This window comes from Trachinotus anak, unplaced genomic scaffold, assembly GCF_046630095.1.
Source record: "Trachinotus anak isolate AG129_WGS33_773 ecotype Australia unplaced genomic scaffold, CSIRO_AGI_Tana_v1 ptg000003l, whole genome shotgun sequence".
Lineage (NCBI taxonomy): Eukaryota > Metazoa > Chordata > Actinopteri > Carangiformes > Carangidae > Trachinotus > Trachinotus anak.
Window position 1 is genome coordinate 15,313,594 of NW_027273854.1, and position 17,687 is coordinate 15,331,280.

A 17,687-nucleotide genomic window follows, 5' to 3' on the forward strand; every position below is an offset into this window, starting at 1 on the left:
CAGAATGAATGAACTGGTCTGATGAGAGCATGAACTTGAATTACAATAGCCAGATAAAACATCCTGAAAGACAGAAGTGTGAAGCTGTAGAGACTGGAAAACCCTGATTGTACCAATTTAGCCACAACAACAAAGCTTTCCTTTCGTTTTTCCTGCAACATTTCCAACTTCACTTTTATTCAGTGAATGGATGACAGTGGCATTTTCTGATAACTGATCACAGGTTTATTGGTAGAAGCACGTCGACTATTCAGTTGCCTATATCTAATTCAACATCAATTACAGACAAACCCTTTATTAACAGAAACCCAGAAAACTGCGTGACAGTTTTTATAAAGTGATCCTGACAGGCCCACACCTCTGTGGCCCATCTGAGAGTGAAGTGGGTAGGGAGGGATGAGAGAGAGAGAGAGAGAGAGGGAGAGAGAGGGAGGACTGTGCGCTCAGCCAGGACAGGAGGGCGAGCGGGACATCAGCACACCGGCCGGGTCAAGGAGCTGCAAGGATGGAGATCCGACCAGATAGGTTTAAGGCGGCCGCGGGCAAAACTCTGGGGAAGATTCACAGGTACACACCTATTCCACATATGCCTGACCCCACCTCTGACCTCTCCCCGTTTCCACACGTTTGTTGGGGATAGTTTTGTTCTGCGGGACACTGCAGTTCATCATGCTGCGGGGTCCTTCGCCTCTCTCCTCCAACCGGTAGCTCTCCTGTAGCAGAAAACTTTGCGCCGTATTGATTTTATGTGAGGAAAGAGGCAACTGTTGGATTTAAGCAGCAAATATTATTCAGGTTGTAGCGGCACAAGTGGTCCGGCTTTGCGCGGCGCACAGTGCAGTGAGCAGACTGACAGGAGTCGGTGTAAAATACTGCAGGTGGTGGATCTTTGAATCTCATGTCGTGAAGAGTTAGTTTTTCTTTGTTATTCGGGAAAGTGTGCGGTGAAAGTGCGGTGACTTCATGCGTGTGGGACTTGAGGCTTTTTTCGCTGTGGTTTGATGCTGTGTTGCAGACCTTTCTTCTAAAAATCACGAATGACACTGTTGTCACTGGAACTCGTTTCATCCTGTTTGTTTGTTTGTTGTTGTTGTTGTCATATTTGGCCCAGCTCAAAGTGCATTGGGCATATTGGTGTTTCAGACTAGAAGAAAGTGTGGTTACATAATACTTCCGTGCGTTATTGGTCCGACCTGGCTGAATGAGATCCTGACCAGATGGAGGCAAACTCCTAAATTAATCGTCAAAGCCCTTACATATCTATCTATCTATCTATCTATCTATCTTGTTTTGACATGATATCGGTGATTATTATCATTCTGTAAGACTGTAGTGAACTTGAGTGGCAGTGTCCTAGGACAAGAAGTCATTTCTTTCTTCTTTCTGCCATCAATGAACCCAGATGTCTCAGCCCATTATTTATAGAAGTTAGTTATACTAAGACAATTTCCCTACATTTCTGAAAAAAAAAAAAAAAACTAAGTCAATATCAGAAAATATATAAAAAATATTGCAAAAAATGTCATTATGGTACTGTAGAGATGAAAGGACAATGAGTGGATTGATTGATTAGTCACTCAGCAGAAACCTCAGCAGCTATTTCAATAAAAAATGGACAGTTTTTCATTCATTTTTCGAGCAAAAATAGCAACATCATGTAGTTCTATTCCATTCAGTTCAGTTCAATTTAAAATACTTCATGCCATGCCCTCCATGGGCAATTTGAGTTTGCCAACAGAAGTACGCACAGATGATTCATTTACACACGTAAAAATAATAAAGCTTCTCAGTTGTGAGGTTTTGCTTCTTTTGTCTTACGTGATGGAAAATGTAACGTCTTTGGCTTGTGGACAAAACAAGCAATCTGCAGATGTGACCTTGGACTGGTTTGATTGATTTATTATCATTTCCTGATATTTTGATGAAATAATTGCAGCCCTATAGTAACGTAAAGAAATCTGTACATCTTTATCACCTGTACAGCCTTCATAAGATGCACACAGTGGTTCTTTGAGATGGTTTATAAAGAGGCAGATCTTGACAAGTGCATGTCTGTACCAGCTTATTTTTTTAAAGAAAAGATCGACATATACAACTAAATATATACAAATGTGATAAAGTATTGGATATATGTAAATAAATTGCTTATCAGTACAAAAGTTACAATACAGAATGGTGTGCAGACAATATTTCAGTAAAAAAGAGAGAGATTAAAGACACTGATAGAACCTCATGCAATAACCCTTGCTTTAAGCTTTCTCTCTCTCAGGATTTGAGGTAGCAACCAAACGTATAAATCCCGTCCTGAAATAGCCTGTTTTTCAGTCCAGCTGTCGAGCCACGCAAATCCCTAAACTCTCCCCTCCCACTCACTCCATCCCAGCCCATGTCACTTCCTCCAGCCACTCCATCCTCCTCCTCCTCCATCATCCATCCTCCATCCATTCATCCATCCACTGAGAGACCAGAGCAGACAACTTTGTCCCTGTCGAGGTCTCCCAGATTAACAGACATGCAAAATCTCAGGATTTTTCTCTCTTACTGGTCATGAGCCATGCATGTGCACGATCACAGCTGATGCTATGAGAGATGTGATGTATCAGATTGGATTGAGATTGGCTGTAGTGGGCATTTCCTCAGCTTAGCCAGTGAGCTCTTTTTTTATGTGGCCACAGTGTAAGCTCCAAGCAATGGTTTCCAAAGGAAAAGTGAATATTCTGCTCATTTCATTGATATGAAAAATGTATGTTTTTAGCTCTATGTGTGTGTATAAGTGTGTACATATGTGTATTCTTGTGCAGAGAGTATGTCTGTACTGTGTGAATATGAGTGTGTCTGTGTGCAATCTCACCACCTCACAGACCAAACCGTGATCCCTCCTGATGAAAGCAGCCAGGAGTTCATCTATTATTTAAACATTTTCTCCATCAGAATGCATCTCCTGTTTCTATATTAAACTCCACTAGGTAAGCATAAACTTCAGCACTGTAAGGTCAAGTACACTCTACATCTCTCCTCTAACTATTCACTCTTTTATCATCTTTAAATAAATGGTAAAATTGTTCATCTTTTCATCTCCTTCTGCTGGCGAACTACATGAAATATGATCATACAGATCCATGCTACAGCTGCATGTCAGGTTCTAAAAGTCTCTAATTGCATCCCACTGACATGTTTTATTTCATAAAAATGCCACATATATTTATTAAAAGACTTTTAAATGAATGTGCAGGATAGTATGGCTACACGAGGAGAGCCTGTGTTTCACTACAGGGCAATGCAGAATATAACACATAATCCATTTTTAATCAGTTTTACTTGCTACATTTTTAGTGACATTACACAGTGGTCTGAAATTTGGTCTAAATAAAATATGTGAATAGTAATAAAATAAACCAACACCCATTTTTTTGGCTCTGGCAAACTGTGAGAACTGCAAATATTTGGCATATTTTAATCACACATTCTTATCAAGATAAGAAATATTGTCAGTCATTGTATTATATATAACACCATGTTCTGAATATTTTAAATACACCCAGAGACAAAACAGCTTTGCTACTTAGCTCTTATTCTCTGTCTATGTGCAAACTCAGATGTGTTTCCTGATGAATGAAGTGTCTGTATCCCATTTTTTGAAAACCTTTGAAATCTAATATTGCAATTAACTAACCATAGTCGCCATTACACAACACACTGCAGAGAGCTAGAGGTAAATATTTTCATGAAAGAGAAAAGAAAAACAAGACCAGTGAGAAACAAAGCTAAGGAAAAACGTATGAATATCTCACATCAATCCAAGGATTGTGATGATTATAATCAGCGTGAATATGACAACTGCAGTGATAATATTAAAGCTACTGGGCTGGTTGTTAAGCCTAAAGATGATGACTCTGCCGACAGTCATTGTATTGGAGGTTAAAAAAAAAAAAAAAAACATCATTCAGCAAACAGTGAGAGAGTGCAGGAAGATTTTGGACACTTAGAGAAATTAAAAAGATAGACACCAAAATACTACATTTGAGACACTATAGCTTATGTTCTCTCTCTGAAAGTTTTTCCCTCTGTCTGTGTTGTTGTGTGTGTGGGTATCTACATGTAGTCAAAGTGATTTTGAGGCACTCAGCATGCCTAGTTATTGGCCGCAATGCTATTTGTATCCGGGATGTCAGTACAACTCCAGCATTTAGTGTTTACACTGCCTCTGTGTGTTGGGATTGAGTTTAAAAACTAAAAAAAAAAAAAGAAGTATCTTAATATATCTTAATATGTAATTTGACCATCACACTGTGACCCAGCTCAGTTCATGATTTAGGCGACTGTCTGGTAAAGGTAACGAGACGTGTGTGTGTAGTCAGTGCTCTCAAAGTGATTGAGTTATTCTATGTGAGTATTTAGATAATAAGTCTATGAAGGTCACACGTGTGTGTGTGTGTGTGTGTGTGTGTGTCCACAGGAGAGAGAGAAAAAAAAAAGTGGTGTGACAGGATGGGGAGGAGGGTGTCTCCCTGGGTGACACAGTCCCACAGAGACCCAATCTGTTCACTTCAGGGAGAGTGAGAGGCTCATGGAGGACGGGGGAGACACCACTATCAAAACTACAAAGCAACTGCAGAAATTTCAATATGAAAAATAATTTTTAAAACATTCTAAAGCTAGCAGCCTTAGCTCCAAAAACTTGACCCACAACTAGAGGGCAGATGAGGGTGAAATCCTTTTTATACAGGAGGAGTGAAGTGGGTGGGATGACATGAGGAAAGAAAAGCGTGGCATATATGCAGCACAATGAAGGATCAATCAGCACATGTATTTGGACAAATAATGACCAGGACGTCTGGCGTTATATAATATTTTTACTGTCTGCCTCCCTCGCTGTCCCCCTCCTGTCTCCATCATCCTCTTATGAGAGGATTACGCAGAACGCTCTGTGAATTGGTGAATTTAATATACAGAGTAACAAAACTCCCAGGTCACCAACCAGCACGTGAGAGTCACAGTGTTATTTTGTCATGGCCAATATATAATTGTAAAATCCCAAATTATTACACAAAATTAAGTATATTTAAAACGAAATATTTTCCCAGAATTGAATAGCAAATGTGGGAAACTATTTTGATTACAAAGGGAAGGAAAGTTGGTGAAGAGTTGTATGAGCCGCAGGCTGGTCTTTCACTGGTTTGTTATACTGGCTGTAAATTTAGGGAGTGTCACATTCAACATGAATAAATAATCTGGGGTTGATGTGTTTTGGGGTGCACAATTCAATACTTAACAATACTCAAGATTCAATTCTTCAATTCTTTTCTTATATCTGAGGTAGATCTACTCAATATATTCTAAAAACATATGTTAACTAAATCAAAGAGTTCAATCTTATGTGTAAAGGTGTTGAAGACCTTTTATTCTATTTTTTAGACTGATTCACTTTAATTGACTTTACTAGGTTGACTTTGTACATTTCACATCAGATTTTGAATCAGGTTTATATTGAACTTTGCTTCCTCGTGCTCAGGTGAAAGCACGTATATGAGCTCAGTTTGAGGTGTGAGCAGTTACCGAGTCTCCACTGAGCCTGTTACTATTGTAATTATGATATTTCAGAGAGCCTGAGGTCACGGGACTCCTGCCTGCTCATGCTCTCTGGCTCATTAATTGTTGCCAGCTGAGACCAGTCAGGTCCTCGCTAAGCTAACCAGAGAGGCTACATCAGCTGAGCGGACGCTCATAGTATTGTATAGTACTTTTCTTTATGTGGCTGTCATACTTCTGTTATATATATATTATACTCAGGACCACTACAATTATGAAGCCGTCAGGTAGACATAGTGACAAATGCTGATTTATGAGCGTGACACTGCCATGAATTCCTTCACTACCACTTTAAAACACCACATTAGAAGAGGGAGACCCTCAGCGAGTCAGCTATTTTAGGTACACACACTCATTGGGGAGAGATTGCCCTTTAGTGGGAAGCATCTGTAATTAACAGTCATTTTTGCTGCGGGCTAGCCTCGTTAGCTGGTAGCATATGTGTAGGTGTTGGGCTGCAATCTGTCTTGAGGTTTAATGAGGATCCTCCTGCATCCTTCACTAACTCTAAGGTAGGATGCTGAGCTCCACTCGGGCGGCGGGGGGCGAGTCAGCACATTTGTTTGGTACAGAGAGGACAGCAGCGTGAGCCCGGCAAAACTGATTCATCAGAAAACGTGCACACCATCCTTTATGTCACATCAGCTTTTTGATCAATTCATTGCTGAGAATCAAAGGATCTGGAAAAACATCATCTCACTATTTAATGCACTGTGGCATTCATGCTGAAGACACTCCATGTCCAGAGGCCAATGCATCTTCTATCAAATATATATCATGTGCCCTCCTGTGCCCTTTGGTCACACCACTACCTACATCAGTCAAACTGAAAATGACAACTATATATAAATTAATGCGATCTGATTAACAAAAGAACTGAAAAACTGAATCCAGCATGAACTCAACAGTGTGTCGTGATGGAGAGAGAAGCACGCTGAACCATGCCCAGTGCTGGTCAATCTCTCCATATTCATTTCCGGAAGTAAATCATTTTTGTAATCCTAATCTGAATGTTGTGACAGATTAAGAGAGAGAGAGAGAGAGAGAGAGGGTGAGAGAGAGAGGGAGGATGCAGCCTCTCTAATCTCTTACAAATTCCAAAATGTCGCCTTACAAAGTATTACTTTTCTGTTGTCCTTTGTGTCGTACAAAGAATATCTCATGATGGATACAGGTTTAATTTATAGATCATTTTACTGGCATATCTTGTTTTTGTCGTTGTCTATTGACTGGTTGATGGAACGTATAAAGAGATTATGCAGAATCTGCTGGGTGGAAATGGGGGAGGGAGTGGAGTCCACAGGCATAACTAAGAAATATAACGACTGCACGGATGAGATAGTGTATGTGCACGGAAGCAGACAGACAAGCCAACCGATAGATAGATAGTGACAGAATATGGTGTAAAAGCTAGAGTAAATTATTTATCTCACCCAAAAACACATCAATAATTAACCAGTGTCAGAGTCTGACTTGTCTTGTGTGTGAATAAGTTATCTTGGAGGTTCGGTGCGCTGAGAGCGCGAGCGAGGTGAACTGTCTTGAATGTTTGCTTGAAAAACAGAGGAGTGTTCAGTGCAGCAAACACTTATTTTTTCGGGAACGTATCGAATCTCAAATTTGAATCACCTTCTCAAAAAATGCAACGATCCGCGTCACAGGGAACAAATCCTTGTGGTAATTGTGCCTCTTTCTGTGAATAATTCTCCAGCTCACTGACTAACTGGATCAGCCCAATGGAAAGTGGACGGCTGACACACGAGTGCACTTCACTGTGAACACATAGCCTACTCAAAAACACACACACCCAGGTTAAAAAAAATAAATATATACTGTGCAACTGTGACGCTATGTCTGATTTAATTGTAGGAACGTGTGTACTTACAGTTAGCATTTAGACTGCTGCATGCCTGTGCGTGTGTGCGTGTGTGTGTGTGTGTGTGTTTATTGGGAGGGGGGGTGGGCGGGTTGCAATACACAGATGGTCGCTCTCCTGACTTCTCTGTTTGACTCCTGTGGAAAAAAGTGACAAAAATGGTCTTGCACGAATTGAGTATCAGCCTAAAATAACAACACATTTTTGTCTATTCTAAGAAAAATAAGGAGTAATTGAAATAATTTAAAGTGAAATACAGAAGGTCCTTGGTTGACAAAGACATTTTAGACAAAAAAAAAAAAAAATCAAGTGTGTGTCTGTGATGAAATGGGTGTATTTTTTGGATATAACACTTCAAATATTGATTCCGCTCCTTACAGTCAATTGTAAACCTGTAAAATGCTTCTGCTTTCTGTTTATCGACATGCACAAAGTATCGGAAAACTGATACTACTCCATGTGTTTAAACGTCAGTCTCCAGAGACCTCCTATTTATGTCTGAGTGCGTGGACATCTTGAACAGCACCAGTATGGCAGCAGGTCCCAGGTGTCCTGAAGGAGCGGACACTGGGGTAATGTACTGTCATAGCTAGGTCTGCTCCTCGGCCAGTGACAGCTGCTTCCACACACTGGGACACGCTGAGTCAGACCCAGCCCCAATATGGTGCATGGAGTCTGCACGGAGGTGCTTAGCATTTGTCTGTGTATCTGGGAGAGACAAACACTACAGAATGTCTACAGTAAAAAAAAAAAACAAAAAAAACTACATACATGAATAAAGGTACATACTCTTTGTCACTGATTTGAAATAACATGGTAGCTCCACAGTGAGAAATGCAGAGAACCGTGTGGTGTCAGCAGGAACAGAAAAAAGACACTCAGACTCTTGCTCAAAGATGTTTGCTGACACCACACCACCACGTTTCCCACTTTTCAAGCAACTGGAAATGTTCCCCATACTCCCAGGAAACTCCCCTTTGAGCCACTGCTTGGAGGTGAGCATCAGTGTATCACCTTGCTGTCCCTTCTCTCTCTTTCCCTTTTCAGGAGTAACATCTCTCTGTGGCTCCATCTTTCCTTTTTTCTTTCTTTTTTATTTATTGATTTAAATTAGCAGGCATTTCCACTGAATCGTTGCTTGTATCAGGAAATTAGAAGTGACAGGGAACAACATTTTTTCAGAACATATCCTTGTTGTGTTGCTCTGTTAGAGCAAATCATCCCAGTCAGGCTTTGTGAAGATGCATGATAACATCAGTGTCAACCTCTTAAACTGTGTTGGACTCACCTGCAGAGCTTTATTTTAATTTCAAACATAATATCAACCTTATATCAAATGGAATAATGTCTTGTGTAAAACTTTATACACATTTCCCCAAATCCTTAGATATCTTTGGAAACCTTTGGACCCACATTATTTTCTAAAGTGCAGAAAATTGACTCCCTCTGTCTCCATGTCTCACCTCAGACTTATTGAGAAGCGGCAGCCCAATGGAGAAACCATCGAGTTATCAGCGGAGGGCCGTCCTGAGCTGGTGGAGGAGAAGGAACTGCCGGTGGTGGACTGTACCTGTTTTGGCTTGCCAAGGCGGTACATCATTGCCATCCTGTCTGGCCTGGGATTCTGCATCTCTTTTGGCATTCGGTGCAACCTGGGCGTGGCCATTGTAAGCATGGTCAATGACCACACTGTCTACAAAGGCAACAAGGAAGTACTTGTGGTAAGTGGCACATCAGAAATCAAAGCTTTTGCATCTTTACTCTAACTGTCTGTCTCCGGCAAGGATGTTTCCATTGTCAGTCAAGAATCACATACTTTCTTTATTTTTGTTAAGGGGGCTGGTTAATGCCAGTAAAGATTATTACTAAGATTTATTTCTTAATTTTGGAACTTTCATTATTTATTCTAGTAGATGTACAAAATGTATGTAGAGGATGAGAGTAGATCGGAACAGAGCAAGAGGTGGGTCTCTGGTGACGTTTGATTGCAAATTAAATTGTTGAAGTCATATGTTTATATATATATATACACACATACATACATAATGTCTTTCTACAGGCTGCACAGTTCACCTGGGACCCTGAGACAGTGGGGATGATCCACGGCTCCTTCTTCTGGGGCTACATCGTCACACAGATCCCGGGTGGCTTTATATGTCAAAAATTTGCAGCCAACAGGTGAGTGTTTTCAAATTTACAACATCTTCTCCAATATGGAGAGGATATTGCAGAAGATACTGAATTTCAGCTTGCTGTGAAGTGGTTGATTGGGTAACAGTACTGGGTAACTTATTGAGCCAGCCAGTGAAACTTAATTTCTCGGCATCAGTTCCCAAGAATTAGGCAGAATCAAACCATACACAAATTCTGAAAAAGCAGCTGTACCAACTGTCCAACACCTAACAATAATGAATTAAGAGTAGACAGTGTACAAACAACCTGCAAACCCAGCCATACAGCAAGGCTTCATCTTTTGTTAGTGTGTCTTGTGCTGCTGTTGTTCCTACTGAACATTCGATCTGAGGCAGCTTGTTTTGTCTTTTGTGTGTTTAAGAGTGTTTGGCTTTGCCATAGTGGCCACTTCCACCCTCAACATGCTGATTCCATCTGCCGCTCGCTGCCATTACAGCTGTGTCATACTGGTCAGGATATGCCAGGGCCTTGTTGAGGTACAGTGAGGTGTTTCTCTCTGCACATGTGTTTGCAGGACTGTGTGTTAGACTAGTCCTATAGACAAGCTGAGTGTTTCCCTGGCTGTATTTTGTCCTTCAGGGTGTATCATACCCAGCCTGCCACGGGATCTGGGCCAAGTGGGCGCCTCCTCTGGAAAGAAGTCGATTAGCCACAACAGCCTTTTGTGGTAAAGTTTCAACAGCCTACAGACGCATTTCCCCCAAATTCAATATCTGCGATATCTGCAAAAACTTTGGGATCTCCATTTGAATTACATTCTGTGGGTTTCCTGCATATCTTAAGAGATTAAAAATACAAGATGTGTGGATTTCCATTGCATTATAATAGTATACTGTATATTAAGCATTTTGAGTGTAGAAATTACTATATGGCTGAAAAGGAAAAATACATGATCTGTTGCTTTTCTTTATGTTTGATTTCTTCTTAGGATCCTATGCAGGGGCTGTGGTGGCCATGCCTTTAGCTGGGATACTGGTGCAATACACTGGGTGGCCTTCGGTATTCTACGTCTATGGTTAGTATCCTTATACTTACTGCACTAACACATACACTTTGTCAAAATCCATTACCTAGTTTGTTTCTATTGCTCACAATCAAAACTGAATGACCGAGCTTTTAAGTGAACCTCAAGGACTTATATGCGTCTGCATCAGGTGTTCAGATCATTCATGTGTAAGGTTTGGTGCTGGTTACATTTCTGGAAATTAAAAAAATACAGTTGCTAGCTCACGTTAGCTTTGTTAGCTACTCCTCCCGTACATTTCAATAAAGATTTCCTTATTGCATTTTCATAACATTAAGACCAACCTGGAGTGAAGTTTGAGTGGCTCATTTTCTCTATTTCTCTCTCACTTCTATTGCCTTTAAGTCGATTTCTCTCATTCCTCTGTTTCTTCTCCCTTGTCTGTGTCTTTTGCCTTCTCTCTCTTCCTCTCCCAGGCAGCTTTGGGATATTCTGGTATTTGTTCTGGATTCTGGTGTCGTATGAGAGTCCCGCAGCGCATCCCACCATCTCACCAGAGGAGAGGAAGTACATCGAAGATGCAATCGGAGAGTCAGCAGCATTTCTCAATCCTCTCCAAGTATGGCACAATATGATGTTCATGTGTAGCCTATCAATCAGACACTGAAAAGCTCTTAGATCTAAACATACACACACACACTCACACATTCAGCTAACACGCTAGTTCTTGATCGATCAGTCGTCAGTGGATCCAAGTAATATCTACTTCCTTTCTGGTGGCAGAAATTTAAAACCCCATGGAGACACTTCTTCACCTCCATGCCAGTCTATGCCATCATTGTGGCCAACTTCTGCAGGAGCTGGACCTTCTACCTATTGCTCATCAGCCAGCCAGCCTACTTTGAAGAAGTCTTTGGCTTTGAGATCAGCAAGGTGAGATCATATCATCCTTATACATACAGCAGTTATAACGGCTTTTACAGAAACTGTCTGATCGCAGCTACAGTCACATACTGTGGCCAGCTGCAGTTTCACTGCAGTGGTTAGGCGTTAGGTCCTTGCTCAAGCACACTTCAACTGGCGTTACAGATAAATTTAGTTTTTGTTTTGTTTTTCTAACCTGGGTTTTACTCTCATGATTGCGTCTGTTTTGATTGTGATTGATAATACCTTTATACTTCTCAACTCAAATTTTAACACAAATTTCAAACTATTCACGTCAAATTTAAGTTCACTTTGAAAGCTTTCAGGGCCTTGCACCACACTGTTTTCACTTTCGAGACGTGTTTCTCAAAGCTCTACAAACAGAGATGACTCACATCCAGAAAAGCCACAGTGTTCACAAAAAAAAAAATTTGGTTGAAATGTATTAGTTTGTGTGAGATCCAGACTGAAAATTTTCTCATGAACGAACTGCTCATGAACTTTGTATAAAGTTCCAAACTCATCTCTACGAAACACCTTAGAGTGAATTAACCTGACGATCACTCTCACAAAAATCTCCCTAAAATATTTATGTTGGGTAAACTAGAGTAGTCCTGTTTATATACTGTAGTTATTCTTTTGTGTGTGTGTGTGAAGTTGAAGTTAGTAGTTATTAGTAGAAAGTAGAAATTATCTTATTTTAATTCAGAAACTGAGGAGTGACATGAAAAAGCCACATGTATTTTGGAAGGTTGTGCCTTTAAGTCATAACAGACAGTGACATGAAATGATTGAAGGGGGGGGGGGGGGGTAACATGCAAAAAGGTCCCCTGCTAAACTGGATATATGGTCAGTGTCTTTACACGCCCAGACCACCAGCACACCTCCAAGTTTTGATATTTTACGTCATCTCCTCTCATTTCTTTTCTTTAATATATTGTTATCATGTATTAAACAAACGCAAATTAAATTAAATGTTATATGAATAATATATTGTTATTGAGACTGATATGATATTATCAATAGCTATGGAAAGAAATCTAGTTTGGATGCAAATTTTCAGTCTTTTTTCAACCTCCATCCTCCCATTGTTTCTAATGAAAACACTATTCTTATGTTTTTTTTTCTCTCTGTCTGACATATACACATTTGCTCCCTCTCCCCTTTCCTGTTTCAGGTGGGCTTGGTGTCAGCATTGCCCCATCTGGTCATGACAATCATCGTGCCTATTGGAGGCCAGCTGGCAGACTACCTGAGAACCCACAACCTGATGTCCACCACCAATGTCAGGAAGATGATGAACTGTGGAGGTGAGAGTTGGAGGAGGGTGAGGAGGAATGAGAACGATGGAGAAAAACAAGTCATGACAGAGTATAACGAGAGCAGAAACTGAATAACACAATGAATCACCTGATTAGAACATCTCATATTTGTCATCATGATACAGTTAAAACTCATTAACTGATTGACTTTGAGAGAAGTTGAATATTTTGAGCTGCTATAGAAATCTAAAAATGTGTATGATTAACTGAAAAATTGTATTCACTCTTGGTTTCAGAGAAAATCTCTCTATGTTTGAGGAACTTAGAGTCCAATCAACACAAATAAACATTATATCACCTTTCAGAGAAACATGTCCAAATCTTAAACTAAACTAGACATCTGTCTGTGCAAAGTGTATATCCGACCACCACTGTGCTGTAATGAATGCAGTCCTACTTGTTTCTATTTTGTTTAAAATATCAGTAAAGTATTGTCATGCCATTTAAAGCATTGCCATAGATGAAGCAGAACTGAGAACATATAAGTCTCCTCTGAAGTGTAGCAGCTGCTAGTGCTGGAATCACATTAATTTTTTTTGCACAACTTAATGGTCAGTTTTTCTATTTCATGTGCATAAACAAGTGTGCCATTTCTATCATGGCACACACTGTAGGTATATAATGTAGGTAATTATAATGAACTACAGTGTAACAGAGAACCACTGATTATTGAGACAGAGTATAAAGTTGTGGATAGTGCTTCTCATTCCTCCCTTCTTGTGTTACTTTTTGAAGTGTGTACGTGGCTGTGTTTCAGGTTTTGGAATGGAGGCTACGCTCCTGCTGGTGGTGGGATACTCTCACACAAAAGGTGTCGCCATTTCATTTTTGGTCCTCGCTGTGGGTTTCAGTGGATTTGCTATCTCAGGTAAGAGATTTTATTAACCGTTATGTCACCTGCCAGTGTGAAATCTAAATGATCAAATCAGCAGTTTGTGAGAGATATGCTGTGTTGCCCCTGTTTTAAAGCATCAGTTTGACATTTTGAAAAAATACACTAATAACACTTGATATCTCTCTGTACGCTGTTGTTGTGGGAAATATCAGTACATGGTGTCTTTTTTTTCTGACCCTAACAATGACCATCTGTTTCATTAACATGGAAAAATTGTGGGGGGGGTTTCTCCTCTCCTAGGGTTTAATGTCAATCACTTGGATATCGCCCCTCGTTATGCCAGCATACTGATGGGCATCTCGAACGGGGTGGGAACATTATCTGGAATGGTGTGTCCTCTTATAGTGGGAGCCATGACCAAACACAAGGTACATCCACTCTCTTATATCAACTTAACAATGCCAATCATAAAACTTTTGAAATGTATGTATATGTTAATGGACAATGAGACTAAGCAAAGTAATTTTTTCACATTATTTCAGACACGTGAGGAGTGGCAGGGTGTCTTCCTTATAGCTTCCCTCGTTCATTATGGAGGAGTGATTTTCTATGGTATGAATATGAATCATTATAAATACAGTGTTTTGCGAGGCAAGTGTAGACGACCTCAGTCTAAATAGTGATCATATTTTTTTTTTTTTAATAGGACTCTTTGCATCAGGAGAAAAGCAGGCGTGGGCAGACATAGAGGACACAAGCGATGAGAAGTGTGGTATCATAGATGAGGATGAACTAGCCAATGAGACAGAGGAGCTTTACCGTGGAGGCGGGCAGTACGGGGCCATGAGCCAACCAGCCGTTGGTTCCAACGGAGGAGGGGCTGGAGGAGGAGGAGCCGGACCCGGATGGGTGACGGACTGGGATAAATCTGAGGAGTATGTTCAGCCGCCTGGATACAATTCATATATGTATGGGGGAGAAGAGGAGAGAGAGCTGACATAGAAGATTGACATGATGCAAGTTTTAAAAAAAGAAGGATAAAGAAAAGAGGAAGATTGTTTTTGGAAAGGGATTGTAAGAGAGAGTCACTGCAATACTGAATGGACCTCCTCTGTGCTTTTGTACAACATTTACAAATTGCACATATCAAAAGTATGCATCTGATTCATTCCATTGTGTGTGTGTGTATGTGTGTGTGTGTGTGTGTGTTTGTGTGCGAGCGTGTGTGTGTGTCTGTGTGTAAGCATGTGCATGCAGGTGTTAGAGTCATTAATGTACATAAACACATACAGTATTCATTTGCAAAAGAACTGATCATCTCCTAGACTTCCTTCCTGCTCCTGGGCTTGTTGTGATTGGTCAGGAGTTGTGTTTCCACGACATCACTGAGGAGATTCTGTATGTGTGTGTGTGTGTGTGTGAGTGTGTGATGGTCTTTTTGCCTGTACAGCAAGTCTCTCAAGCCACTGGAGTTGTGTTGTATTTACATTTTTATGTGTAAGCCACACATTGACTTTTTTGCTGGGAAAGCACCTTTGGGGCCTCGGTTTTAAAACGTAAAACTTCTTAGCGTACAATATTGTCGATGTCAATATAAAATCACAGTCTCTAGTTATCCAGTCTATATTTCTCTCAAGGCTCGTGGATATTACAGAAGTCATATTGATCATGTGATTAAAATCAACACACAAACTAAAAGTTAATGTGTCTTTATGTGTTGTGGACAGTCCTGCCCAGACACTGGTGATGCATCCAGTTAATTTTGCTTCACCATAGCAACACTATATTTCCAAGGCATGCGAGTATGCCTGCATCTGGTGAGAATCTGTCTTCTGTTTCAAAACCTTGGTGACTAATTTCAAACTTTTCAGTCCGAGAAAAAGGTGCTTAGGTGTTGTATCAGTCTGTGTATGCGTTTGTGTAGTTGCAATGCTTTTGTTAAAACAGGCTGCCCTTAATGTGTGTGTGCATTTGTGTGTGCAAAGGTGTGTGCTTGAGTTTGTGCACGAAGCTTCATGTGGTGTCTAGCTGAATCTCACCTGGGTCTGACCTAACTAGGTCACGTCCAGCCAGGCTTATGGGTCACAAAGCACATTTCATGAGTAATCATCTGACACTTGTGACTTTCCATTTGGTGTGTATGCTCCCATTGGAGAGGAGGCCCAGAATGACAAGTAGAGTGTGATAGCTGCTTAACTCTTCCACTGCTTAACCAGCACAGAAAAATAGTGACAGTATAATATTCCCCGGGCATCACAGCATGTGCTGCCTCTGTTTCTGCCTTTCTCCGTTTCTCTGTGGCTGCCTCTCCCTCCGTTTCCCTCCCTGTGTTCTGCAGGACCTTCTCTGTTTTCTCCTTCTCAGTCTTTCATCTCTGTTGGTGCTGTCTTTAAATGTCAGTCATGTTTGAGTTGGTGGGTCAGAGCTTTTCAGACTGTCTGTGTGTGTATGTGTGTGATAGTCAGTGTGTTGTTGTGTTGGGTGCAGGTGCTGAAACATTGTGCAGTGAGCATGTTTTAATGAGAACAGCGGTGCAGTGCCCCGCCATCCCTCTCTTCTCTCTTTTACACACAAACACACACACACACACACACACACACACACACAGGGTGCTAATTTCATGCAAGCACAGTCAAGTGCACCACGCGCAGTGAGCAGAGGGAGTGGTGGCACAATATTTGGTATTCATGTGCCTGCAGGAGTAAAGCGCCCCCATGGCGCTCAGGAAAACAGGGTGGGATTAGCAAAAATTCATTATCAAACATCGTCAGAGGGTGTGTTGAAGTTTCTTGACAATCAAAGCCAATCACATCAGCTCTTCTAATGCCCTTTAAAAGCAGTACCCTCTCCATTTTATTGCACTGACAGCTGGGTAGTGGAGTGGAGAGTCCAGAGGTGCTTCTCCTGAGAGGGCACTAACATTCTCAGGAGGGAAACCACCGTATTGTGCAAGTTGCACAGAACAACTTTTTGCGCCTGCACAAACAGCAGAAAGAGCCCACCGACTCAGACATGAAACATGAGCACGCACACAGACACACACACACACACACACACACACACACACATGTTCTGCATTCTGCTTGTACTCACAAGTCATGCTAACACACAGTCATTTATTTTCAAATTTAAAAGTATATTTGCAGACCACCCTTTCTCGGATCAAGAATCGATTTCTATTTAACTTGAAGGTTTGTGATGTGAGTGCACTTTTGTGAGAAAAAAATACACTGCTGGAATGTTAAAGAGGATTTCTTTGAATCAAATGAGGGTTTAATGGTAAAATGTGTTGGTATGTTGATAAATTATTTTAAAAAGCTACAAATTCAAATGACCATTTTGTTTTGAGGGAAATGTCTTAAAGACATGAATGATTATTCCTGTGAACAGTTTCATTTTTAAGTGTTGTACCAGTGTATTTTCAATCAAGTTTCTTCTTTGTCTCTGTTTATGGCTGTTCCAGTGTTGTCCTCCTCCTTCTTGATGAAAAGTGTGATTATACCTGCTGGGAATCAGTGTAAAAAAAAAAAAAAAAAAAAAGGAAATGATAATATGTAAACATGCGGAAATGTGAAAAATATTCTATGTATAAAAGATGTATATGTGAGATATCCTTGTGTATAATAAAATTTAAGCAATTTAAGATGATGTCACTATTTCAGCATATTCATGTCATCAGGATTTAACGCCAAAACAGCAATGACGCATTAAATTAGTGTTGAATTTTTTTTTTTACATCATGAGCACAATGTCAGTTCTCTGTCTCTCTCTTTTTCTCTCAGGGCAGATGGATGTAGGATTATCTCTATGATTTTAGGCAAAGATTAGATAGGAGAGCAGATGCACTCGGTGGGAGAGTAAGCGAGAAACATGGACGTCACAGACAAGGGAAGTGAGGATGATGGACCAGAGGGTGGGGCTCTCTCTCCCTCTCTCTCTCTCTCTCTCTCTCCCTCTCTCTCTCTCTGTGTGTGTGTGTGTGTG

The 17,687-nt window shown here is 40.6% G+C and overlaps 1 protein-coding gene across 1 annotated transcript; it reads left to right on the forward strand.

The window, feature by feature from the left end:
- Positions 1–432: 432 nt before the first annotated feature.
- On the forward strand, positions 433–16,262 carry slc17a7a (solute carrier family 17 member 7a). The gene is made up of 13 exons (XM_071474011.1): positions 433–567; positions 8,934–9,186; positions 9,525–9,643; positions 10,020–10,134; positions 10,238–10,325; positions 10,587–10,673; positions 11,099–11,241; positions 11,406–11,555; positions 12,724–12,856; positions 13,626–13,736; positions 14,004–14,131; positions 14,246–14,315; positions 14,410–16,262. The coding sequence occupies exons 1-13, from the start codon at positions 506–508 to the stop codon at positions 14,703–14,705; spliced, it is 1,755 nt and encodes a 584-aa protein (XP_071330112.1). The 5' UTR covers positions 433–505; the 3' UTR covers positions 14,706–16,262.
- The last annotated feature ends 1,425 nt before the right edge of the window (positions 16,263–17,687 follow it).